Raw genomic sequence first — 27,640 nt, 5'->3', positions numbered from 1 at the left:
ACTGGCCCTTTTGCACAAAAGTTTTGCACAAAAGGGACTTTTGCCCAAACGGGAGCAGCATAGTATTTCCGCAAAAAGCACTGATTTCTTACAGTAGGAAGTCAGTGCTTTTGCGGAAATTCAAGCGGCCAGTGTAGACAGCTGGCAAGTTTTTCTGGAAAAGCGGTTGATTTTCCGGAAAAACTGGCTGGTCTAGACACAGCCCAGTAGTTTGGGCTCTGCAATCCACTCCCACTCTAGCCTTCAGAGCCTGACTTGGCTGGTTTTTGCACTACAGCATGAGTCCTGTGTTCAAGGAAAGGGGAAGGAACTGGAACTGCACTGTGGTCATGACTGGGACTCAGACACTTTCAAACGTGCAGGGGTTTAGAGCCAGGTTTTTGATGTGAGCTATTATCCAGAGAAAGACTACTGGTAATTGTGAATCAGATCCCAATCCTTCACTCCCCCAGAGTTTTAGGGTGGGGAGCTGGTATCTAGTTTTCACCCATCTCTGATATAACAACACAGTCTCTGGCTCACATTGTGACCTGGTACATGGGGTTACAGTGACACATCAGGTTTGGTCCCTCTACTCAGGACCATCCCTAGCAGTTCTGATGTGCCGTGCAGCCCCTCGCAGGCGCGTGTGTGTGTGTCACTTTGCAGGGGGCAGGAGTTATGGAGGAAGGCCCATTGCTGCAGGGAGCAGGAGCAGAGCAGGGAGGCACAAGGGGAAGGGGTCTTGGAGGAGAGGGTGAGACCACTCCCCACACTCCCTGGCAGGAAGCAGAGTGATGCGCCTGGGAGTCCAGGGAGCTGTGTGGACTGGGGCTGGGTTACTCCTCCTCCCACTGCCGATGGTGAGTGCTGGCCTGACCCATGCTGCTGATGCTAGGCCCCATTATTCCCCCAGGGTCACGTTGCTCAGTGGTGCAGACTTGGGGAAAAGGGTGGAATGGAGCGGGGTGAGGTTGGAGCAGGAAGGGGTGAAGCAAGGGTGGGGACTTAGGGAAAGGGATGAGTGTGTGCAGGGTGGGGGTGCAGAAGGGGCGGTGCAGAGGGTAGTGGGGGGTTGTCCTGGGTCCTGCAGCTCGCTAGGGCTGGCCTTGCTGTGTGCAGCCCGTTGGGGAGGGGGAGTGGCCATGGGGATGGGACTAGCCACTGAAGCCGGTGTCAGTGTGCAGCATGTGGCTGCTCAGGGCACCACAAAATTTGGGGCAATTTGGTGCCCTAAATTTCACGGTACCCTACACAGCTGCATATTCTATGTATTGGTAGCGATGACCTTGCCTCTACTCCTCTAGACAGAGTGGGCTGACAAGCCAAACCTGAATGGTGCTGCGTCCTGTTTCGGCCATTGGAAGTGTTGGGAGGTAGAGCATAGGAAAATGTGCCATCCTGGATGTTACAAAATGCAAGCAACTGAGCCGTGAAAGTCTTGGGTGGCAGCACCTTGTGCTTACCAGTCAAATCGAAGAGGGACCGGTAATGAGTATTTCAGAGTTCTGTCCCTGCTCTGCCACTGACTCGCTGTGTGACACAGAGGAAATCACTTAAGGCTATGTGCCTCAGTTTCCCCATCTGTAAACCAGGAATAACAACATTTACTTATCTGATAGAGGTGTTGTAAAGTGTAATCAACAAACATCTGTATGATGCCTTGTGAGCCTCAGCAAAAAGATTCAAAATATTGCCTTTATGGACAAATATCCCTGGCACAGAAGTCTCTCTTAAAATCAGATATTGAAGTTTGAAAGTAGCAGCTCTGGTTCCTCTCTGTTCAAGGTCTGCAGCTTTTTGGAGGCTAGTGACTGAAGCAGGAGCTAGTCCCCACAAGATATAACTTGAACCTGCTGCCTTCTCTTACAATGATCAGGCCTTGCCAAGCATAGTGTAGGCTCCTGTAAATAAGGGCTCTAATTAGAGGATATGAGGAAGCTTAGGCAGCAGGGCTGAAAAAAGGAAAGATTTTTTTTAGGGGAGGAACCCTCTTTAGAGATAAGGGAACCTGTCAAAAGTCAATTAGTTTACTTGTCTACAAATATTTGGTGGGTGTAAACACAAGGAAGAGAGCAGAATGATTTGGAATGGCACAACTAGGAATGGCACAACTGGGATGAAAGTGACAAAGGAAACTTTATGCTTGTTATGAGGCTGAGTAGTGAGTATTTAACAGCGAGCTTTATTAGAGTTAGAGTTGAGTGAAAATCAGAATTGCTATGAAGCATGAAGTTCTGATACCTCAACATTGGTTTTTGCCTTGATTTAGGATGAAAAATGGAAATATTGATATTAGGAATATTGCACAGAGAGGAACCAGAGCTGCTACTTTCAAGCTTCAATATCTGATTTTAAGAGAGACTTCTGTTCCAGGGATATTGATTATAAAAGCAATATTTGCATATTTTTGCCAAAGCTTTCAAGGCATCACACAAATGTTGGTTGACTATACTTCACAACACCTCTGTGAGATAAGTACAGGGGGCCCTCGCTATAAGTCCAAGATAAGTTCCAAAAAACTTGAAAACTTATAGCGAAGCAACTTTTTTTCCCCAACTTTTTTTCCTTTCAAGTAGGAATAAGGAATCTCCCGGAAAAGGGTTTATTTTCCGGAAAATCATGTCTACACTGGCGCTTTTCTCCGGCAAAAACCCCGAGCCGGAAAAAAGCGGCAGCCATGTAAATGCAAATGCCGCGGGGGATATTTAAATCCCCCGTGGATTTGCAATTCTGAATTGTCTAAGCATCCCTTTTCCGGAAAGGGATGCCAATGTAGACACAGCCATAGAGTCTGAACTGTGATCCTGCTCTGTCCTCTATAACAGGATAAACAAAGCCCCTGGTTCCAAGCACCTATGCAAGCTCAGAATTGGTCTGAATTATGTGGGTTCGGGCCATCTTTAGTTTTAAAACATTTCCCCTCTTATTCCCTGCCCTGTGCTAGAAATATAGAGGGAACTCCCAGGCTGTTATACAAATAGAAAATATAATGAGAACCGGATTCTACTGAGTCATGAGCACAGATTCTTTGTCTCCTCCCAACTTCTCTTTCCTCTAGTCTTGAGTACATATTTGCACTTTCATTGTGCCTTCTCCCTCTACAGGTGCTGGACTATGTAATCTGTTTACTCACTCCACCCCCACCTGGCCACTCACTTATATTCATCCCCTCCCATTCATGAGATAGGTGCTGTTCTGTCTTCATACAACACCACCTTGGAGGCAAACAGTGATGGCAGGAATCGCAGCCAAGTTATCCAGAGAGAGAGCTGCATTAGAAGGGCTCGGCTCCAATGAGAAGGCAGTGAAGTATTTAAATCAGGATTATGAGGTTTTGAGGCAGCAGTGCTTGCAGTCTGGTTCTCTATTTAAGGATGAAGAATTCCCAGCCTCTCCTTCTTCTCTGGGCTATAAGGACCTGGGGCCACATTCCCCCAAAACGCAGGGTATTGTCTGGAAGCGACCCACGGTAAGAGAGTTTCATCGTTATTTGTTTTACTATTAGATTCAGATGAAATCAGATTTGACCTGAACTTTCCCTCCAGAATCCAAATTGAATCTGAGCTGGAAAGTCCTTGAAATCTAGAAAAGGCATAGATTACCTTTCCTTTTCATTCTTTGCCATCTTTCCTCATCTCCCTGGTTCTAACCAGTAGTGAAAGTAATGGAATACCCTCTATACAAGGTTGCTGTTTAACTCCAAGCCTTTGGGATGTGAGAAGCCCCAGAAATGTTGAGGGAGAGCCTGTCCGCATCAGATTTCCAGCACCGCTCTGCCTATTTCAAAGGTTTCAGCATGACTGAGAAAAGCATCTGAACTTTTGGTGTTTATCCAAATGGAACCTTCCAGTCCCCTGGGTGACCAGTTCAAGCTTATTACTGGTGTCATGTGCTGTCCAGTATTAGGACAGGAAAATTAGTGTTGTACTAAATAAAAATTCCAACCCCCCAAACACCATCATTTGAAGATCTGGTTGAAAACTTTGGAATGAAATGTATTCCTAATTTTTTTAAAATTGGCTTTTTAATGAAAAAAAAAATGTTGTAGCTTAAAATGAAAAATGTAGGCATTTGGGGCTTTTTTTGATTCATTGGGTTTCCTTTCCCCCCTGGTTTCTCTCCCTTTTTCCTCTCCTTTATTTCTTTGGTGACAAAAGGAAAAATTGATACAAAGGAAAAAAGAAGGTGGGGAGGAAGCAGAGGAGTGAAACTGAAATAAACCAAACACAAACATCCTCCAAGGTGAAACTACAGGAAACAATCCTGTATATGGCCACACTTGGTGTTGGATAAGAAAACATTTTAACTCATACATTAGAATTAACATATTGTTAAACACCGCTCAGTCCCTAGCATAGACAAAGAGTCACGACTGCCAATGTGTTAGCTGGTCATGGACAACTTTAACACCAAAAGGGCTACATACTTCAGTACAGCATGATGCAAAGCCAGCCTGGGCAGGGGTAGTAACTTTGTATCCATTGCACAATGCAGCAAAATGGTGGAAGAGTCATAGACAACCTACAACTACAAAGATTTGCTGGACTGCCCTGTTCAGAGAGGCTGTGTAGAACTCTATTGCAGCCTCAAGGATGCTGTAGCAACTACAAGGGCATCATGAGTGTTCTGTGCCCTGCCTCAGGTTGTGGTGAAGGATCCTAACCTGCCACTTATTAGTTTACCTGAGAAGGGACCAGAATCCGACTCTGTCTCTTTAAAGGAATGGAAATCTTCAGTGACAAGTAACACGCTTAAAGGTCCTGCTCATTTTCCCCCTGTATTCTTTGTTCTGCGGGGTGTGTGTGTGCTTATTGCTCTAAGTTCCACCCTGGATTCCGGGGGAATGGAATTGTATTTCCTCTGATGATGTTGAAACTGGGTGATGGTGACTCAGGGTTTTTTTTTGAAAAAAAGTGGCCTTTTTTTGAAAAAACTTCCCCTGAGTCTAGACTGCTGCCGCTTTCTTTCAAAAGTAAATTGAAAGAACGCGGCAGTTTTTTCAAATGTAGTAAACCTCATTTTATGAGGAAGAATGCCTTTTTTTGAAAGTGCTTTTTCAAAAAAAGGCGCTATGTAATACAAACTGTGCTTTTTTGAAAAAGAGCATCCAGACTGCCTGGGTGCTCTCTTTCGAAAAAGCGACTTGCTTTTTCGAAAGTACTGTTGTAGTCTAGACAGTCTTTTTTGAAAGAGGCTTTTTTGAAAGATACTTTCGAAAAAGCCTCTTTTGAAAGAGGATTACAGTCTAGAAGTAGCTTCAGAGTCCATAAGTTCCTGCTGGGAAAATGTCCAGTCATGAAACAAATACTGGGTGCTAAATGTCCCCATCCCCTGGAGCAAAATGCTTCTTCACAGTGATGGACAGATTTCCTTCCATCACAGGCCTCTTTCCTGCGCTTTGTCGATGGATTTGCAGAAAGCTGCTTGGAGGAAGTAGACAATGCCTAGGGAGACATTTAGGCCATGTCTAGACTGCAAACCTCTTTTGAAAAAGAGCATCTAAACTACAACCAGTACTTTCGAAAAAGCAAGCCGCTTTTTCAAAAGAGAGCACCTTTTGAAAAAAAGTGGCATTTTTTTGAAAAATCTTGTACCTGCATCTAGACTGCAGCTGTGTTCTTTCAAAAGTAAATTGAAAGAACGCAGCAGTTTTTTCGACCACAGAAAACCTCGTTTTATGAGGAAGAATGCCTTTTTTCGAAAGTGCTCTTTCGATAAAAGGTGCTATGTAATGCAAACTGTTCTTTTTTGAAAGAGAGCATCCAGACTGCCTGGGTGCTCTCTTTTGAAAAAGTGGCTTGCTTTTTCGAAAGTACTGGTTATAGTCTAGACACTCTTTTTTGAAAGAGGCTTTTTCGAAAGATACTTTTGAAAAAGCCTCTTTCGAAAGAGTCTTGCAGTCTAGATGTAGCCCTATTGTCTAGTCATTTGGCATAGGCTCAGAAATGACAGGCACTTAAAGGTAAGTCTGCACTGCAATTAAAATGAATGGCAGCTGGTGCCAGCTAACTTGGGCTCTCAGGGCTCAGGCTAAGGGGTTGTTTAATTGTGGTGTAGATGCTCAGGCTGGATCCTGAGCTCTGGACCTACCCCCCTCACAGGGTTCCATATCCAAGCCTGCACGTCTGCATTGCAATTAAACAGCCTCTTATCTGAGCTCTGAGAGTCCAAACCAGCTGGCACCAGCTACCACAGGTTTTTAATTGCATTGTAGATCTACCCTGAAATGAAAATAAGTTATACTGGGCTCTTTGCCACCAGAGATCTTCAGCAGAGATCTGCAGTATGTGGGCAGTTGGGAGGGTGCTGCTCAGAGGCCTGACCCCTTCCTATACCCTATGCACCCAGAGAACAGGACCCAGGGCAGGGCGGGGAGTGGTCGGAATAGGGCAGGGAGCTTGACAAAGTGCCAAAAGGCATAAGCAAAGCAGGCAGCAGCTCAGACAGATTTATCTCGTGTAAGCTCAGGCTCACAAGTTGACCCACCTTCCTCTCCAGGAGAAGGACTCAAGGGAGAGCCAGCTCATGGACTAATTCTCTCCTCAGGGATTGTGAGAACCTCCCTTGCTGGGGCACTATAAATCATAATCCCACCCTGGCTCCCCCACCATCCAGAGACATGTATTCTGAAGCAAGCTCTCTGGCAATAGGGCCCAGCTCCCACTGGGATAGATTCTGGGCTTCTCCCTTAATGCCTTCACGCCAAAAACTTCTGTAAGCTGCCTATCACCTTCATTTAGAAACTCATGCAAAGTGCTCAGAATAAATGAGGAGTGGGGAAACTTTAAATCATGTTCTAGCTTTAAAATAATGGGTGGATTTTATTCAGGCTTTCCAAACAGTTGCACCTTTGAGCAAGTTGTATATATGGACAATTTCCTCTGTAACTGTAACTCAAGGGATAATTAGATTTGCCGTGAAGAGAAGAGACATTTTACCTTAAAATCCCTGACTGGCCCCAAAATAAGATTCTGAAAAAGTGGGAGATTTACAAAAGCTAATAGCAATAGAAATGTTTGCATGTGTATTCTTTCAATGCAATGAAAATAGATGTGGGGAGTTCAAACACAGGCCCAAATAAAAGCGTGATCCTGGTTCTCAGAAACTAGCAAGTGAACCTGACCAACCTAGTTTAATTGACTGAGCCCAGTGAACTGCAGAGTAAATAAAAAGGGCCAAATCTGAAGTTCTTTTTTCAATTTTTACTCACTCCCTATTCAGACAAAACTCTTATTGATGTCAATAGTAAAAACGACTGGGTAATAGCATCAAGGTTTGGCTCAAAGTATTTAAAATACATTAGAATTTAAAGTTTAGCTGAGTTTTCATCACCTGAGATGTTGCAATAAAAGAACATTTTTCCAATGTGCTTTTTTATATTGGAAATGTTTATGTTTCTTCTCTTTCTGGATTTTGCATTGAAATAAATCTGAGTCAGAAACAAACTGCAGTTTTTGTCAGATCACCAAGAATAACATGAATGTAACCAAATTATTTTCAGGAGTTTTGTGCCAATCCTCAGTTTATAGTTGGAGGAGCAACTCGGACTGATATTCGCCAAGGGGACCTGGGTGAGTAGCGTAATTGAGCAGAATTTTTCTTGTTTTGGAAAAAAGAAAATACTTTTTGTTATTTGAAAAGCAACACACTAGCTAAATGCATTCTATTTCGTTCTCTGCTTGTGACCATGTCCGAGGCCGGGGCTATGGCCCTGCCTCCTTGGGGCGGTCCCCCTTCTTGCCCTAATGGGTCCCACACCCACAGCCAGGCGTGACACATTTCTGGTGCACTACGCTAGACGTGTTCTAAGCCCAGGCAGAAGCGTCCGATGCTCTCCGGGTCGGAGAGGGAGGGGGGGCCCAGGCCTGCCCTCACTCACGGGCCCCAGCCCAGGGCCTAAGGACACGGATCCTCCATGATCTGGCCCGGCTGACGGGGCGGATAGCCGAAACACGTCAGCCCACCAACCTCTCCTGGTTGTGCCCTGGGCTGCTTCCTCTCCCCCTGCCCCCGGCCGTGCTGCCATGCAGGGTAGGACCATGGGGGCCCTCGTAGCTCCCCCCTTACCCACCCCCCCAGACCCGGAGACTCAAGGCTGACCTCCCCCCGGGTCGTCCGGATGCCTCCAGAGTGGATGCTGGTCAGTGGCTCTGGCTCCTCAGAGCTGCGTCGGTTTCGCCGCTCCCCACTATGACAGCGGCGTTTTCAAACGCCCCACCGCTTCCGCCCCTCCCTGGGGCAGGGGCAGCCCATAATGACGTCCTGGGGGGGAGGAAAGGTTGTCCCATCCGCAACGTCTGCCCGTTGCTCACTGCGGCCCCCGGGCTCGCCAGCTGCGCAGCTGCGCGGGAGCACCTGTTGCACCTCTGGTGCTCTGTGTCTGGGGCTCCAAACAGGGCTTGCCCCCCTGGGGCTTCAGTGTGGGGCGAGGGTGTCCTGTCACAGCGCTACATAGAAGCTAAAGGGCAGGAACCTATTACCGTTACCATGTAATAGAGTTACTCTTTTAGCTCAAATAATTGAAGTCTGTGCTAGGGATGTTAAATTTTGATTAATCAGCTAATCGAGTAGTCGATGGAATTTCCATCTACTACTTAATTAGTCGATAAGGGGGATGCTCACTATTCTACTACACCCCTGGGGGCAGCAGGGAAATGATGCGAGCAGGGATTGAAACAATCCCTTTTGTGTGGCTCTTGACTGCTGCTTCTCTCCCTTTGAAATATAGAAGAGCCATGGGTGGCTCTTGTACATTTCAAAGGGAGAGGAGCGGCGGGAACCCCCGCCAGTAGGGACTGAAGCAGTACATTTCAAAGGAGAAGGCACAGAGGGGAACCCGTGCCAGCAGTCAGGAGCGGCATGAGCAGGATTGTTTCAATCCCTGCTCGTGCCATTTCCACACTGCCCTCTGCCTCCTATTGTCCCCTACTGAGACGGTGCTGTGGGGAACTGGCTTTTAAGCTGGCTCCCCCTAGCACCAGCTTGTGCACACACCCTTGCCTGCCTCTCTCTGATAGAAACAGCAAAGCGGGGGAATCGAGTAGTCAAGTTCCTACTCGACTGCCGGATAAGCATTTGCTTATCAGATAATCAACTAGTTGACTAGTTGCTTATATCCCTAGTCTGTGCTGAAGGTCTCAGGCCCAAACCCTGCTGATGATCCACAGGAGGGGTTTTTATATCATTCCTCCCAAACTCAACAGCATACATAATGCTCATTTGTTCTTATTTGCACAACAAGCTTGAAGTTCAGCTATTTTTGAGTTATCACCAAAAAAAGTAAAAAATTTTATACTAAGAAAATATGTTTTCAATAAAAATGTGTTTTTTTTTTAAAAAAATCCTGCCACATCTTTAAAATAATTGGGGAAACTATATAATAATTTAACCCTAGAGCAAGTCTTGAGTTTGGACAATTTCACCCCAGAAGCTCAATATTTCAGAACGGTCTGAATATGTGAGAACAAGGGCTAAAATGGAAATTGTTTTACAACCTTAACAAGAGTGGTCATTGCCAATGTTCCCTCTAACTTGTTCCATTCATGAGCAGATGACATTTTGTTATGTGCACTAAGGCATGTGCAGATGTGCACCGCTAATAGAAATACATGCTGCTGGCTGTGGGTGGCTGTGGGCGCTCTGCCAATCAGCTGGGTGGTATTTCAATCTCTCCGGGGTGGCCGCCTGCCCAAGAACCCAACTTACAGGGAACACTGGTCAGTGCTATTATCTGTCATACCAACCTAGGGAAGGACAATCCATCTGCTCATGGCACAGCCCTTGAATTACGAACACTGACCACACCGTTTAGAAATTAAGGGAGCACATCAGCTTGGCAAGGTCATCCTTAACAAGTAATTTGTTCCAAATCCATGTTGAACATTCTTTTTCTACAGCTCTTAGTGCAGAACAGTGAGCAAATAATGGAGAAAGAAAGGTGAGACCCTACACTGGGCACACAGTTCAAAGACAGCAGGGCAAGGTATCACCCTCCATTTCTCCTTGAATGGCAGAGCAACACTGACGAATGTTTGGAGGGTGTTTTATCTTCCATCACAGCAATCCTGACCTTTCCTTATCTGCTTTTCCAATGCAGCTTTACATAGAAATTTAGCAGGAACTTTCACTATTTTTTTATTCTTATTTAAGGCCTTATTCTAACCCAACATGTGCCTTCTTTCTTTGCTGCCCAACCGCTCAGATACATCATTGGAAGACAACAGCCGCAGTAGCATTACAGGCTTTCCTGTCAACAACCAGAGCCTTAAATTTTGAAAGCCCTGTAATAAGAATTTGATAGATTAGTTACATTACGTCTGAGCTCCCTCCCCTCCAAGATGCTTACTGCAGTCATTCTAACCTTACCTTCGTCTCATCAATTGTGCAAATAAGATTCATACTATTTCTGCAAGTCATTGGCAGTAAATGACACAAGTGCTGCCCCAGTAAACATAGCTCCATTAAAGCAATTGCTAGACAAATCCCTTGGTGTTTGTGTTCCGGCTGCTAAAAATAAGAAGCACAATCATATCCTTGCTCCAGAATATTTACTCACTTAATGCTGGATCAGGGCATAGGAGATCACTTACTGCATTTTCAAAGGGTTGTTCAGATTTCTTGACAGAATTACCATTTATGAAGTTTCGGTAATGGGTGTGGAGTTTTTTACATGCCCAGAATACAAGCCTCTTGTCCATGGCAGCTTACAAGCTAAGAGATGGGCGCATACTTCCAGCCTTGTCTACTCTGACATACAACCATAACAAACATTATCTTAGGTAATGCCATAAATAGACTGCAGGCTCCCTCAGGGCCCATGGGTCCAGCTTCTTTATTCTCTTCATTTCCATTCCTGCGTGACAATCTGGAGAGCCTGGCTGTGTTTGGCAAACAGAGATTTTCACCACAGAATAAAACCAAATATAGCAGGAAGAATACAGATGGACCAAAACTCATCCCCCCTCCTCTGAACTACGGGAGGAGTATGTTTCTGAGATTTCATAACAGTGTCCTGTGGGTAGAGCCCCAAAGCCATGGCTCTGATTACCCCAAAACTTTTGGGGGGGCTGTCCTTGAAATTGGAATCAAAATTGTCTGGCTTGAGCCCATCTCTTTGGTTTGTGGGAAGGCTAGAAAAGCAGGCTGATAATACAATGAGGGCAGCTTGCATCTCTGAATAGAATCACTTCTATGACAACACTCTGTGGTTTCTGTCCCTTTATACAAATATATACATACATACATAAAACTGACTTCAGTGAGGAGTGTAACCAGGGAGCTTCTTTTAATGTTCTGGTTGTAGCTGAGGCCACAGTAGGCCTTTTGTTATTTAATCTTTGAATATCAAAGTGCTGATTATTATGCCCAGTGTATGTAAAATGTTTTTATTGAAACAAACCGTGGTTACCTATTTATACAAGTCAGCCGTGTTATCCAATGACTAGTCCCTCAGGGGAATAAACTCCATTTTTTTATACTTCTCTGTGACATGTTTTTCTTTTAGAAGGACATTACAGGTCTGGGCTTACAGGAGCAAAAGCAGGAAATCCAGCATTACAGTCTCACCCCATTAAACATTATTTCTTTGACAACAATGTAAGTTAGATGAATATCAGCGTGGCGAGTTTGATGGGAACTTGAAAGACTGGAAATTTTTTCAGTGCACTCTTTGAACCACTTCTTTCCGATAGCCTCCTTATAACTTAAAATGCAGCATCACACACTGTTTTATTTAAAGGTAACCTGTGAAGTTTCTTTATAGCCATCTGAGTAAGTTAACCCTACAATGATTTGCTATGGCCTCAAATAGCTAGTGGCAGAGATTTCCATTTTAAAAATAAATATTATTTCAAACCCAAGGGGATAAAATACACTTAATGTAGCTTTCCAGATCCATGCCATTAAAGCGTTGGTCCTCTTATAGGCTCATGAAGCACTGTGCATACTTTTGAAACAGAGGGCCAGTTCCTCTCCTGATGTATCTGGGTGTAGTTTCATTGAAGCTAATGAAGCTATTCCTGCAGGGGCAGATGACCGTTTGGCGGGGCCCAGGGCAGCATAATCTTGCAGGGGCCCCCTTTGCCATGGCGCATTCGCATGCGCGGGGCTTTTTGAAGCACAGGGCCCGGGGCAGCCGCCCCGCTCGCCCTGCCGTATATCCGCCCCTGTATTCCTGTTTACACCAGTTGAAGGTCTGTCCCATAGACACACTCGACACAGCACCCTAAACTCGATTTCAATTGTATTTTGAAATAGCTAATTTCAAAATTTGGCACATCTACACAGCACCAAATTTTGAAATGAGCTATTTTGAGACATCCCTTAACCCTCATGAAATGGGGGTCACAAGGATTCCGGAATAGTGCACCCGTTATTTCAAAAAATATTTCGAAATAATGGGTGTGTTTAAAAGACCTCTGGTATCCCAAAATAGCCCTGCTGTCTAAACACACCCCAGGACTATGTCTAGACTACATCCCTTTTTCAGAAAAGCCTTTTCCGAAAGATCCCTTATCCCAATAAGATCCAATAAGGGATAAGGGATCTTTCGGAAAAGGCTTTATTTTCCGAAAGATCAGCATCTAGACTGGTGCTTTTCTCTGGCAAAGCTCTGTGCAGGAAAAAAAGCGGCAGCCATTTTTATGCTAATGAAGCATGGGAGATTTAAATCCCCGCTTCATTAGCAATTGCGATACATCTAACTTACATCCCTTTTCTGAAAAAGGGATGTAGTCTAGATGTAGCCCAAGTGTAATGACTATATATGCATAGATAAGGTTTCCATTCAGGCAAAAACCTAGCTATGAGAAATGTCTTCTAATAAAGGTGGATCTCAGCTGTGTTCAGTGTATCTGAGGATTCTTTTTGGCCTCTTAATACAGGAGTTTGCTTAATACTAGTGGTTTCTGTGATAGCCTTCATTGTATTAGATGTTTATAACACCCCTAAAGCCCATCTCCTATAGACTGTGGGATTTCTGATAGCTGCTATCTCACAGATCAATGCATTCTGGATTTAAGGGGATCTGAGGCTGAGGGGATCATCTTTGAGGAACTGAAAAGTCCATTTATTTGTCGGACATCCTTTTGCACCACTTCTATTTGCAGCATTTAACACACAACTGTAGAGATGAATTCATTTTAATACAAAATGTCAACAGGCTACCTTTAAAAGTAGTAAACTTGTTGACCTAATGTATTGTAATCCGTGGCACTGCAGAAATCAGATAGTCTAGTCTGTGTGCGGTGAGCTCCGTGGCAAATGCTAGCAGTGAAGGGTAGAACTGAAAGTCAAGTCTGGACAGAGGGCAGATGATGTAGGAAAGGATCACACAGAGAGTGAGAGCATTTTGCCTGGAATCTAGTCTTGAGTCTAAGGGCTTGCTGAAATAACAAGAGAGCCCTCTGAGCTGCAAAATTCAGATCTAGGTTTTAAAAACTAATTTTCAGGTGCTTCTCTCTCTCTTTTTCTTCCTTCTTCTCCCCCTCCCTGCAGTCACTTTCTCCCTCCAATCTGGGCTTTCAGTTTGGGTCCATCTCTAGTTGACTATGTCATTGAATGGAGAATTACATTCTTACCAGATTAGACACTTTTAGTGTTAGTGCTAGAGATGTGTGACTCTAAGTACATATATCTTGTGCATTTTATTGTATGGCCTTGATGAGTTCCACACAAGTGAGCAAATGTCATATACTGTAATTATACTTAGGATGACCAGATGTCCCATTCTTAAAGGAACAGTCCCATATTTAAGCCCCTCTGCAGGTGTTCCTATTTTTTCTTTAAGATGAGCATATTGTCCTGTTTTTCTGTCTCTCCTCTCCCATCAGTACTGGTTAGTCCTATGCTGGACTGATCTTTGCTTGCCAACTGACAATACACCAATGGTGAGTGAGGGGTGGGCCAGTGGCTGGTTACCTGTCGCCTCTGCTGCCCACCCATCGGTCCTTTAAGGCCCCCCACACTGTCCTCTTCCTGCTGTTTCCTTTTACCCCTTCAGCCCTGCTGCTCCTCCATATTCTCCCCCTCCCTGTCCTGGCAGCGTGTGTCCTTCTCCCAGTTCCGTTCACAGAACCAGCCCCTGGTCAGATCATTCAGCTCACCAACAGCCTTGGCTGGCAAATGCCTTCCTCCCCCACTGACTCTTGCTGGGCTGGTGGCTGTGGAAAGCTCAAGACCCTTTGGCCTGGGGGCTGGCCAGGAGGAGCAAGCCCTGCATGTGCCCAAGCCCCACGCAGCACTGGCACTGGGAAGCTTCTCCGCCACACAGATAAGCTCTGGAGGGGCAGGGAGGAAGCCACTTCTGACCTGTTTGCACCCTGACTCTGCAGGCTTTGCAGCAGCTCCTGGAGTAGGGGCTTAGCACCCTTTTCACATGTTGTCCCCAGACAGTGCGGGGCTGCTCTGTCCATAGGGACCTTCCCCTGTTGAGCCACCTCTCTAGCCTGGTTGGATGAAGCCACTGCAGCTAGGTTCCTTAAGTGCTGGTGCACCAGGGATCCTTGGGGATTAACCCCTTCCTGCCCATGCTGTCGCCAGGGGTTAGGAGGCAGCTGTGTTATGTCAGTGGCCTGCAGCAGCTTGGAGATGTTAACTGCCTTTTTATGGGCAGGAAAGGAGAAGCTGCTTCTAGCCACAGGGCAGAGGGGGAGGAGGGAAGAGATGATCTCTGCAAAGACATTTGCAAAGTCATCCCTATCTCCCACCTGGGACTGGAAGCAGCTCCTGTCCCTTCCCTCCTGCACAGTGCTGAAAGGCTGCTGCTGGTCATATTCTGGTGCAAACCCTCACAGAAATCTGGATAGAGGGGGCCAGTGATCCTCTCCTCCCCCTGCTGTTGCCTTGAGAAGACGCAGCACCAGGTACCAGGAGAGGTGGGTCTATCCCAGTGGTCCAGTCAGGCAGGTGGAGAGGACTTGGCAAAGAGGGTTGGGTCAGGTCAGTCAGCCACCCCCATCCTTGCGTGACAGAGGTTTCTGGGAGTATGCATGTGTCACCTCTCCTGATACAAACCTTAAAGATAAGAAGGTAAATAAAATGACTCCAGCTCTCAGCATTTCTTTTTAACAGGGGTTCAATCAACTTGATGTTAATTGGACTGTTTGTACAGCACAGTGCTGATGGTTGCCATTGTACTTGCTTGAATATGAGTAATTTGATCAGGTGTCCCATATTCAGCATGGGGAAATATGGTCACCTTAATTATACAGGAATCTGAGTCAGAGTTCTAAGATTACCACAGATTTAACATTCAATGACATTATTTTAGCAAATTAAGAAGCTAAGGGCACAGCTCTAAGAGAACATTAGTAAGTGTGGTGAAGAAGGAACAAGTTGGTTTAAATTTAGGGGGTAGTCAGTGAAATAGCTCTAAAAATGACACTGTGGGATTTCATGTTTATTTCTTCTCATAAATTCTAGATCGATTTGTTCACTTCACAAGTAAAATATTGCTTAATGCCTGCATCACCAACTCACTCTAGGATCTGAGAGTCAAGTAGGATTGGGTACATTAACCACCAATAGCAAAGGTCCTGAATTGGCCCTTGTCCTTGTGGATAAAGCGTAACTGGTCTCTCTAAAGACCCCGAAGGGAAGTTGGGTCAGAGGCTAAAGCACAGCAGCAGTGAAATCCTGCAGGAAGACCCTTAACTAGGAAGAAATATTTGGGCCTGAAAAAAACCACACTCAAGCTAGGAAGGGCCGGGAGAGAAGAGCCCAGGCAGGAAGACTGGAAAGAACAGATGCTCACAAAAGAGCAAGGAGTATTTGAAGGACCCCAGAATAGACTGAGGGGAAAAACTGAGCAGAGACTGGGATGGGTCAAAAAGTGCCAGCTTAGAAATTCAAAGATGGACAGACTTTGTGTGGGTGGGGCAGGCAGTGCCCCGTGTGAGACAGAACAGGAGGTGGAAGAGATTTTGAGTTTATTTTATGTAAACAAACCAGACCCAGTGAAGAGGTATTTTGCTTGGCCTTTGTGAGTTACTGAGAAGCCTGAGCATAGGGGAAACCAAGGCAGTGGGTACAGAGCTACTTCAGGCCACAGGGGCATGCTTGGGATGTATGAGACAAATAGAATCTAGCTCATGCTACCATAACTGGGTTAGCTCTGTGAGGCTCACAGTAGTGAAAACTTTCTTGCATCTGTACACTAGACAGGTACAACCTGAAGGTGCATGGTCAGTTGATATGTTTTATACTGATATTTTAATACAGGCACTTTTCTGACTATGACTGCACTTCAATGTATTTTGGTTGTGTGTGTGTTCTTGGTGGATCTCTTTGGATTGGCTAAATTCACTTTCTAGGAAACTGAAGCCAAATAGCCCTTAATATTTGAAAACTGATTTCTAATCAGCAACAATATTGCTGAAAACCTTGCCTTAACAGGCTTTGGTGGTGCTGCACAGGCATCTTGTTTCACTTTCAAAAAGAGGTGTCTGAGATCTGAACTATATCATAGGCACTCATTGGCAGGAGCCAGAGTGGGGATCAGTCCTGACAGTCAGCCTCTCTAAAAACAGAACACTCACATTTTAATTTGTCATATTTTGAGAAGTATCAGTGTATTGTTATCACAGTAGTGCTAACAATCCCAGTCATGGACCAGGACTCTATTGTGTTGTCTATGGGCATGGTGGAAACAGAAATGGTCCCTTCCTCAAAAGCTTACATTGTAAGAAAGCCTAAATCTTTTATCTAAGTAACTTAGGTCCAGTCCTGAAAATGCCTTGACCTTGCTAATTCTAGCACTCTCTCTGAGCCACATTTGAGTCTGTACGGCCCTGAACAGTGAGAAGAATCTGACATGCAGGACTGAGGTAACAGCATCGAATCATGATTCCTTACTTGAGAACACCTGATTGAGGGCTGATCTAGCCACAGACCTGTACCAAAATAACTCAATTGGTTCTGATTTATCATTTTTTGTTTTGTTTTTTTCAGTGCCAGGCTATGCACAGGTACCATATTGTTTCATTTTAAATACAGCCAGTCCCCGAGTTGCGAACGGTTGACTTACGACCGTTCACAATTACGACTGAAGCTGTCATAAATGGTGGACCCCGACTTACGAAGGCGATCCACGCTTACGAACAGCGCAGTCACGTGTAACTCTATGGGGTCCGACTTACGAACAAACCGAGTTACGACCAATTGCTTGGTCCGTAACCAGTTCGTAAGTCGGAGAGAAGCTGTAGCACACTTCTATTCTGAAATAAGGATATTTACACATAGACTCGCACAGAAATAACAAAACAGAAGCAGTGTAGTTCTTTTGGTGTGAGTTGTGGGTGGATACACCAACCTTATTGTCTATTTAAAATATAGTTATAGTTTGGATAAAAACTTATGATGCATGCTGGTGAGCGTGTCTGCTGCCCTTCATTTAAGAACTTAGAAACTGTTATTTCCTTATAAAAGAGTAGTGGTTGACCAATCAAAGCACAGGCACATGGCACTGCTTAAAACAAAGGCTCACTAACTGCTTTTTGTACTATGTGGGCAGAGAGCTTTGCTGGTATTGGTTTGAGGGTGTGTAGGGGGTGGGTGGGAAAGAAGTAGAAAATCACACATACAGACAAAGAATAAAGCTCCACACACACCATGGACAAACATGGTTTGTGGCCCTGAGAGAAGCCTAGAAAGAGGGGTTTTGGGTCTGATGCCAGCTAAAAGAAGATCAATGCTGTGAGCAAGGAAACTATTGTGTGATTACTCCTGTGTTCCAAGAACCAGGAATTTGTATCCTCCTTGTAAATAAACAAGATGCATCAAAGGTTCCTCACATCATCAACTTCTCCTCCTAACTAAAACAATGTGGCAGACTCCATATTTGGTGATCCAGCCTCTGTTGAAGGAAGCAGAAGTGAATGAGTGATGGAATTGCTGCCATTTTCCTAAATGCTAGGACACAGAGAAATGTCCCATAGGGAATTCTTATCAAGGGTTCCACTCTGTGTAGGCATGTTGCCCTAAATTACTATAATAAGGCTATGTCTACACTTGCACTTGATCCGCACAAATTTTGTCATTCACAGGTGCTTAAACAAAAGACAGGACTATGCAGCACTTTAAAGAATAACAAGATGGGTTATTAGGTGATGAGCTTTCATGGGCTAGACCCACTTCCTCAGATCAAATACTGGAAAAAAATTGACATGACCATATATACTAAAGAGATAAAATTTAAAAAAGTGAACACATATAACATTGACAAATCAGATTTTAGAACAGAGGCAGGGTGCTCCAAATGGCAGAGTTTTCCCTTGGCAAGTGATAATGTGAATGATGCTTTGACAAAGTGAAACTCCCTCAGAGTGTGGAAGTATTTTGTCAGCGACAAGCAGCATTTTCACACACTAACTTTTGGCGACTGGGATGTTTAGACACAGTCTTGTTGCTAAAAGCTGTGTTGTGTAGATATACCCTAACACTCAGCATTAGCATAGTAAGAGAAGGTTTCTCAGTTAATTGAAGGTGCTATAGAGTTCTGTGCTGACTAACTGCTCCCAAAAGGTCCATCCTTGATGTTAAGCAAATTCCAACTGCTGCCACACAATTGTTAAAGGGGCAGGTTCTATTTCAGTAGTTGCCTGTAACATAGAGGAGGTATTTCCAGCTATCACACATGTAGAGAATTCTAGCTTGTCCTTACCAATGGACTGTGTCTGTTCTTGCCGGATACCATTCTACCGGGAACGTGTCTCCATCATCTCCTCAAAGCTAGCAAAGCGTGGTTCAATGCAGGCCAGCTGCAGCAACTGAGAAATGGGGAGGCATGGGAGGCAGTAGTAGAGATGTGTAGAAAAGTGCATATTTAAATCCCCACTTCAGAAACTGTTGATTCTATCACACACCTCTGCTACCACAAGGGCAAGGATTAATTTTGCTTCTTCAACAGAGCTCATCTGTGGCAAAATGTGTGTGATACTAGAGCTCCATGCTAGCTCCTTGCAAGGACCTTATTTGTATGCATAGTGGTACAGTTACTCACTCTCATGCTGTGTGTGCTTGTACCCTACAAACATGGTGACACCTGTATGGCATTTCCTTATCCCTTGGACTAGCATTGTGTGTGGAGGGGTGAGGGGAAGTTCATTCTCACCCCTTATGATGTCAGTCAACTTTTTTTTTTTTAAAGAGCCAGGCCTTAAAACATGAACTACAAGCCAGGCAGAGCTATGCAGGTTTGAGTGTGAGAGTTACATCTTGCTAAACAATGGGCTAAATTCCTGGAGACAGTTTAACCATCAACAGTTTCCTAATTAGACCCCTGATGCTGACAGGTGCCGGGCACCTTAATTTCCATTCAAGCTTAATCTTAAATTAGTGATATTTGAGTGCATGTGGCTTCCAGCATCTCACAGGACTGGGCTAGACCTTATGCTACCAGAAATACACTTGTAATCTAAGTGTATTCTGCCCTCTGATGTTAAAGCACACACCAGTTTAGACTATTTGGGCTAGATTCTCAGCTGCTGATGTACACCAACTGATGATATTGCTTCTAGGGATGGATTAAGAAAAAGGGCTTTGGGGGTACAGCCCAGGGCTCTGGGTTTGGGAGGTACACTTAATGCAACCCTCCCAGATTCTGCACCCCAGCCCTAAGCTCCTCTCACATCCTAACTCCCACCTAGACCCCACATCCCACCCCAACCTTCTGCCCTGAGCCCACTTTGGTACTCTAAACAACCTTGGCTCCAGCTTGGAACCCCCTCCTGAATTCCAAACTCCTCATCCCCAACCCACCCCAGAGCACACACCCCAGTCTCCAGCCCCCTACCTCAATGTACAGCCCTATCCCACACTCTGAGCCCTTCATTTTGGCCCCCATCCTGGAGCCTGGGGCCCCCAAAATCTAATAGCTCTGGGGCCCCCAAAAAGTTAATCTGGCCCTGATGGTTACATGTGTCCATGTGAAAAAAAATAAGGCTGGGTTGAACCCCATATCTCTGAAGTACAGTAGTATTTATTTCCCTGGTCTTTTTCTAATGTCTCAAGGGGCCATATGGGCCATCATGAAAGAATACAAAGTCTGTTTTTTCATGGTATTCCCATCCTCCAGAAATTAAAATGCTGTGGGAAACCCAGATCTTTCATTGCTTCTATCATATAAATTGCTCCCCAAAGGCATTAAAAAGCATGTAAATACATGGTCTCTACACAAATGCAAATAAAACTTAGAAATGGCCTCAAACTGGAACATCAAATTCACCCCCATAATCAAGCTGGAAACTTTGGCAGAATTTAAATCAAGATTTAAATATAAAAGCTAAAATCTATCCAACCATCCCCCTGAAAAAATAAGCAAAATAGATCTATTTTCAAACAAACAAAACTAACCAGCAAGTAGACTTCCAGTATAATCCTACAGGGCACTACTTTGACATTTTATTCAAAGGTATTTCAAGTAGTTTTGTAGGGTGAAATGAGAAAACTGCAAGTCCCTGTTTTATTGATTCACATTTCTGTTTTGAAACTTATATATTCCCAGGTGACTGCTGGCTCCTAGCAGCCATTGCATCTCTTACCTTAGATCAGGAAATCCTACAGCGAATTGTTCCTGAAGATCAGAGCTTCCAGAAGAACTATGCTGGGATCTTTCATTTCCAGGTAATTGTTGCTAATCCACTAAACATGACCAAGATGTCAGGAACAAAAGAAAGATCCAGTATCTAGGGAAATGTAGCTTGTCTCATTTCTGATGGAAAATTAGATATTCAGCAATTAAGGTGTGCAAGTGAGATAGACAGGGAGGGACAGAATAGAGGAGACTACTGTGTTGTAGAGAAAAATATTCTAGATCAGGTGCTGGTCCAATTTTTTCAAAGCAAAGACCAAATCTTATCTCAACAGAAAGATTGTCTTGTGGGTTTGCCTGCCTCCCTGAGTCCCATTCTTTGTCAGTAGTCCACCTCCCATCTCGTTTGTGACCACATAACATCCTGGTGGCAATTACAGCAGTTGCTGACACAGAGCATTAATGTTAGCTCAGTATGCAAGCCTACATTTTCAAAAGTGACTAGTGGTTTTAGGTGCCCCAACTTGAAGCACTTTTTAAGGGGGCTTGATTTTTTCTGTGGGTGGGTACAAAACTTTCTGAAAATGAGGCCTTTTAGGGTGCCTCAGGTTGGGTACCTAAAAATACTTTAGAAAATGTAGGTGTTAATGCATCTCAGCTGTCAGGGGACACCAAAAATACTCTATAGACCCACTATGAGATGTTCCTTCCAAGGCTACATTAATATTATTTATTAATAAACCTTCACATCATGCTCATATATGTACCAAAACCTCACAGGACATAGAAAGATAGAGCATAGAAAAACACTGGCCTCTGTCCCAAATGATGTTCAGTGTAAAATGGATACAACAACATGCAGACAACAGTTCAGATGAGGGAGACTGAGGAGAAATCAGTGGGAAGGAGACCTGTGTAGGAAGGATTCCTAAAAATGGTTTTTATGATGGATGTGAAGGCGGAGAAGAGATGAATGGACAAGAAGTGGGAGACTGTTCCAACAAAGACGGGGCAGGGTGAAGCAGAGTAGCAGGCAGATTTTAGCAGGTGGGTACACAGCTCTAACCACCCTCTCTCTTTTTCTTTCCTTAGTTCTGGCAGTTTGGGGAGTGGGTGGATGTTGTTGTTGACGACAGGCTGCCCACTAAAAACGGGCAGCTGCTCTTTCTACACTCAGAGGAAGGCAATGAGTTCTGGAGTGCCCTGCTGGAGAAGGCCTATGCTAAGTAAGTGGGGCTAATTCTCAGGGAAGTCATAATAAGTGCAAGTAACACGAGTGTCTCAACCTCTGCCAGTGCCAGACCCAAATGCATTCTGCCCTCATGTCAGTCTCTTATTCCTCCTCTTTCCTCTCTCCAGGACTATTCTTTCCTCCCACAAACACTTCAAGGAGCACTACCAGCCTCCGTAAAATGTTATACCTACTAGTTTAAAAAGTAACATCTACATGTACAGTAACAGAGATTGCATTCTACACTATGTCATGTCTGTAATGCAAATGTGACATGTGCAGAACTGGCTGGATGCTCCTTATTGCATCTCTGTTCTTTTATTTTCTTCCCATAGATTGAATGGCTCATATGAAGCTCTTGCAGGAGGTTCCACTGTAGAAGGCTTTGAAGATTTCACTGGAGGGATCGCTGAGTCGTATGATCTGAGGAAGGCACCACCCAATCTATATCAGATCATTCGGAAGGCCCTGCAATCTGGGTCATTGCTTGGCTGCTCCATTGATGTGAGATGCTGTCAGTTTTTTACTCTTTCACCATCAGAACTCTAATCTGTATAGCAGGGAAAGTTCAGGACAGCAGCAGGCATTGTTACTATGAATAGGGTTACCAGGTAGACCCCCCCCAAAATACTGGACACACTTGATCGTGGGCGGGGGGGGAGGAACGGTCCAGGAGGGGGGCGAGGCTGGCCGGGAGGAAGGAGGGCGGGAGGCGGGGCTGGTGGGGGGGGGGGGCGGAAGCTGCAGGGCTGGCCGGGAGGAAGGGGCGGTGGGAAGCAGAGCTGGGGGGGCATCAGAGGCCAGGGGGACTGGACGGGAGGAAGGAAAGCTGGAGGAAGGGGGGCAGGAAGCAGAGCTGACGGGGGGGTGTGCAGCCACTGGCCACAGCCGCAGTCCAATGGGCCACGCCCCCAGCAGGCACTACCTCTAGTTGCTAGTAGAAGCTGGGCGAGGGGAGTGGCTGGGAGCCACTCCCTCCACCCAGCTTCTGCATGCAACCAGAGGTTCCCAGCTGGGAGGCAGGGCCACAATTAGCACTAGGAGCCTCTGTTTTTTTGCAGAAGCCGGGCGGGGGGAGGCCCAGCTATTGCCCCCGCCCTGCCCAGCTTTTGCACACGACCACAGGGCTCCCAGCGCCAATCGCTGCCCCGCCTCCGAGTTGCTCCTTCGCCCCCACCAGGCTTCCGTCTGGCGCCCAGACGGAAATTCAGAAAATACTGGACATTGCACATGTCCAGTATTTTCTGAATTTTTCTACTGGACAGAGGGTGCAAATACAGGACTGTCCAGTAGAAAACTGGACACCTGGCAACCCTAAGTTCTAATGGCCACTGAAATCAGTGGGGACTTCCTACTGATTCCAGTAGGCCTTGGATCAGGTTCTAGAAGTGCAACCACCCCTCATGTCTCCTTGCTTGGGAAAGAGCCTACTAGTTAGAGCTGGAAACTAAGAATCAGTATTTTGGGGTTCTATTCCTTGACTTTGCTGCTGATTGCCGCTTCATTTTACTGATCTGTAAAATGAGCATAGTAGTGCTAACGTATCTCACAGGAATTGTGTGTGATTTTATTAATTTCTGGCTATTGAGATCCTTGGATTAAAGGGGCTAAAGACATACAAAGTGCTATTATCTGCACAAATATAATGAAACATTTTAGGTTAACATTGACTCTCTGATTCAGCCCTGATTTCTGACATGGCCTCCCATGTACCAGTGATGAGATGAGTCCCTTGCAGAATTGTGGCAGTTTTCCCCAAGCTTAATTTATCTAGTGGCAGCATGGCAATGCAGACTCCTCCATGATATTTCCTCTCTGATCACATTCCTTTGACATTGTAAAAGAAATGAGTGATTTGTCTAGCTCATCCAAGTTCTAAAATCAGTTCTAACTACTGTTAGGATTCAAATGCTATCTGCCTGCAGCCCCAGACATCAAAGTAGGAAGAAGGAGACAGATACAAATTCTTTGAGAATGCTTTATATTCGCGCTCTAACTTTCAAATATGCTTTATTATGAGGTACTGTAGGTTATTTATTAAAGATCTATACTCACCTTTTTCTCCAAATACAACCTGGGGTTGACTCCATCTATCAGTTCTATAAATCATTGACATTGTGTAATAGGAAGTCTCAGCAGTTATAGAAAATGTTAGGTTAAAAGAAGCTCACATCTTTCAAAACCTTTTCTTCCTCTTGTCCTTCAATGTATTTTTTTTTAAAGTTACACATTAAAATGGTCAGTGTTGCATATCTGAGTTGTGGCATATGGAACCCTTTGTATTCACCAGGGATTCTGACCAAAACAATAGATCTGAACTCTGGATCCGAGTTCACATAAAAGTTTGTAACTGCAACTTATCTCTATAATGGACTGGATCTGAATATTTAAAGGTGGGAAAGTTTAGATTTGGATCCAGATTTCCTCTCCCCGTACCCTCTCAGATGTGTTTGGAACTGGGGTCTTGGAGATACAAAGTTGAGCTCTGGAATTCAGGTCCATTTCTATTTAATATAATTTGTATTGCTGATTTTTTAATATTTTTATTATACCATTTATATATCTGCAACTGTATTAATTTGGTCTTTAGAACTGTGTGTGTGCAATATATAACACTATTCTTATTGCCCTAGATCACCAGTGCAGCAGAAACGGAGGCAATCACAAGTAAGAAATTGGTAAAGGGACATGCTTACTCTCTCACTGGAGCAGAAGAGGTAAATTAATTCCTAATAGCTAAACCGTATGGTCACTTATGGGTAACCTGACCTGTACAGTGTGGATAACCCTTATACTTATTATCACTGTCAGGGCTGTTCCCCACTCTAGCATTCCAAGTGAAGAAGGTGGGGGCCTGCAAGAGACCTTAAATACCTTGCCTATATAGGCTCTGCTTACAAAAACTCCCCAGAGTTACAGATGCACTGTTTCTGAGAAAAAAAACAAAAGCTGCCACCATCAAGTGATTTAACTCTGGAAAAAAAAATCCAGGAGGGAACACTTGAATTCCTTTCCCAGGGGTACCCCCAAACTCTTTTATCCCAAGAGAGCTTGAGAAAAGAAAAGAGAAAAACAAACTGCAGTCTCTGGTAGCTGACTGCTCAGTCTTAGGCAGGCGGACACACACACAGACCCCCTGTTACTTTCCAGGACATAAGAAACAGAGAGAAAATCTCTGGAAACAACTCTTAGATAGTGAACGGGGGAGGGAAGGCATGGGTTCACAGAAAGAAGTTTAAACCAACAACCAAAACAAAGAAAAATACCCTGATCGTGACTAGATACACTTTTCCCTCTACTCACGATCTGTCCTGATCCGTACTTCAAGGCCTAGTTCACTCCCATGTCCAATATTTCTTATAGGCATGCTAATTCTGATTACTGCATCTGCTCCCACCAGCCCTTAACTTAGAATTTCACAAAGAGAGTAGGCAAGGTACCTAAATACAATTCAAATTTCAGCACTGTATCCCCATTGGTACTTCTGGCCCCCTGCCAACACCCTTGCTAGCTACCTGAGTTTAACCCCTCAGGGTATGTCTACACTACAAAGTTAATTCGAACTAACGGACGTTAGTTCGAATTAACTTTGATAGGCGCTACACTAGTGCTCCGCTAGTTCGAACTTAATTCGAACTAGCGGAGCGCTTAGTTCGAACTAGTTAAACCTCATTCTACGAGGACTAAGCCTAGTTCGAACTTACTAGTTCGAATTAAGGGGTGTGTAGCCCCTTAATTCGAACTAGTGGGAGGCTAGCCCTCCCCAGCTTTCCCTGGTGGCCACTCTGGCCAACACCAGGGAAACTCTATTGCCCCCCTCCCGGCCCCGGAACCCTTAAAGGGGCACGGGCTGGCTACGATGCCCGTGCCAGGTGCAAGCCTGCCAGCACCCAGCTAGCAGACCCTGCACCTGGCACGGCTCGAGCCAGCCACCCGATGCCCCCCAGCCCTCCCCCTCTTTCCGGGACCAGGCTGGCAGCTCCCGGGAGCTTGCGCGGGACCGCAAGAGACGGGCACCCGCCTGGTCTAGTGCGGATATCGTGGACCTCGTCCACGACCTCCGCACTAGGCACAGGAAAGTGGCCATCTAGGGCAGGAGAGCTGCCAGCCTGGCCACCCAGGAGAAGGTGTGCATGAAAATCAAGGTGGTCCACTGAGACCCCCGACCCTGAGCCCTGAGCTTACAATGGCCGTACTGGGTCAGACCAAAGGTCCATCTAGCCCAGTAGCCTGTCTGCCGACAGCGGCCAACCCTGGGGACCCTGGAGGGGATGGACCGAAGACAGTGACCAAGCCATTTGTCTCATGCCATCCCTCTCCAGCCTTCCACAAACTTTGGGTAGGGACACTACTCCTACCCCTTGGCTAATACCACTCCATGGACCCAACCTCCATCACTTTATCTTCCTTCTCTTTAAACTCTGTTCTGGTTGTAGCCTTCACAGCCTCCTGCAGCAAGGAGTTCCACAGGTTGACTCTTTGCTTTGTGAAGAACAACTTTCTGTTACTAGTTTGAAGCCTGCTACCCATTCCTTTCCTTTGGTGTCCTCTAGTCCTTCTATTATGGGAACTAATGAAGAACTTTTCTTGATGCACCCTCTCCACCCCACTCATGCTTTTATAGACCTCTATCCTATCCCCCCTCAGTCTCCTCTTTTCTAAACTGAAAAGTCCCAGTCTCTTTAGCCTCTCTTCATATGGGACCTCTTCCAAACCTCTGATCATTTAAGTTTCCCTCCCCTCTCCCAGCCTCTCTCTTCCCCTCTCCCACCTCCTTTTCCCAGACTCCCCGAGTTTTGTTCAATAAAGAGAGATTCTATTTTTGACCACATGTTTTCTTTATTTTGTACATCAGGAAGGGGGGCTAGGGAAGGGTAAGTGGAAGGAGGTGAGGGAGGAATGGGGTACACGCCCCCGATGGGGAGAACTGGGCTGGCTCTGCAGGCTTCTCAGGGTGGAAGCTCTCCTGCAGCCCCCCGATTGCCCCCTCCCCCCGGATGGCAGCCTGCGGCAAGTGCAGCTGGGGTGATGGCCGAGTGCTGTGATGTTCCGCCTGTGGGCACTCAGGGCACTCCAAGCCAGGACTGCTTTGCAAGCGGGGCACCCCTGAGAACTGTCTGTCCGGGGTGGGGGTCGGGTCCCTTTAAGCACAACCCTCGGCTAGCCTGAGGCAGCAGCTCCATGCTCTAAGTCCTCATCTGATGCCCTGCCGGCACTGCTTCCGGCCATCCTTAACCTCTGTTCAGGGTCCACTCTGTGTAGACATGCTAGTTCGAATTAGCAAAACGCTAATTCAAACTAGTTTTTAAGTCTAGCTGCGCTAATTCGAATTAGCTTAGTTCGAATTAACTAATTCGAACTAAGTTAGTTCGAATTAGCGCTGTAGTGTAGACATACCCTAAGAGACTTTGCACCCTCTCCCTGCCCAATCAAGACTTGGGGGTAGGGGGAGTATGCAAAGTCTCCTCCCACTCTGCTCCAGTCCTGCAGGGAGCACACTCAGGACAGGAGGAGACTTTGCATGCTCCTCCCTGGCCCCAAGCCCTGATTGGCCTGGGGGCAGGGAATGGGGGGAGTATGTGAAGTCTTCCCCCACTGCCAGGGGCAGAGGCACCTACAGGGAACCACTTAATGTGGACATGCTAGTTCGAATTAGCAAAACACTAATTCAAACTAGTTTTTTAGTCTGGATCCGTTAGTTCGAATTAGCTTTGTTCGAATTAACTAATTTGAACTAAGTTAGTTCGAATTAGCGCTGTAGTGTAGACATACCCTCAGTCACTAGGTGCTGGCGAGCACTCCTATCCATCACAATCAAACAGAATGATGCCACCAGAGTAACAGAGAACATAATTTTGGGGTTGCAATACTACACTGCCTTTGGCAACTTTGCCCCAGGC

The 27,640-nt window shown here is 45.5% G+C and overlaps 1 protein-coding gene across 1 annotated transcript in view; it reads left to right on the top strand.

Moving 5' to 3' along the window:
- The first annotated feature begins 3,074 nt into the window (after positions 1-3,074).
- The window catches only part of LOC102458941 (calpain-8), a 48,514-nt gene continuing 23,948 nt past the window's right edge, over positions 3,075-27,640 (top strand). The window contains exons 1-6 of the mRNA XM_006133424.4: positions 3,075-3,451; positions 7,484-7,553; positions 20,483-20,601; positions 21,602-21,735; positions 22,076-22,244; positions 24,374-24,457. Coding sequence (XP_006133486.2) covers positions 3,215-3,451; positions 7,484-7,553; positions 20,483-20,601; positions 21,602-21,735; positions 22,076-22,244; positions 24,374-24,457 — 813 coding nt within the window. The 5' untranslated portion in view covers positions 3,075-3,214. The remainder of the gene's footprint in view (positions 3,452-7,483; positions 7,554-20,482; positions 20,602-21,601; positions 21,736-22,075; positions 22,245-24,373; positions 24,458-27,640) is intronic.

This window comes from Pelodiscus sinensis, chromosome 3 (genome assembly GCF_049634645.1).
Source record: "Pelodiscus sinensis isolate JC-2024 chromosome 3, ASM4963464v1, whole genome shotgun sequence".
In the NCBI taxonomy this organism is placed as follows: Eukaryota; Metazoa; Chordata; order Testudines; family Trionychidae; genus Pelodiscus; species Pelodiscus sinensis.
The sequence above is the reverse complement of the archived record's forward strand: the minus strand, read 5'-3'. Positions and strand labels throughout refer to the sequence as shown.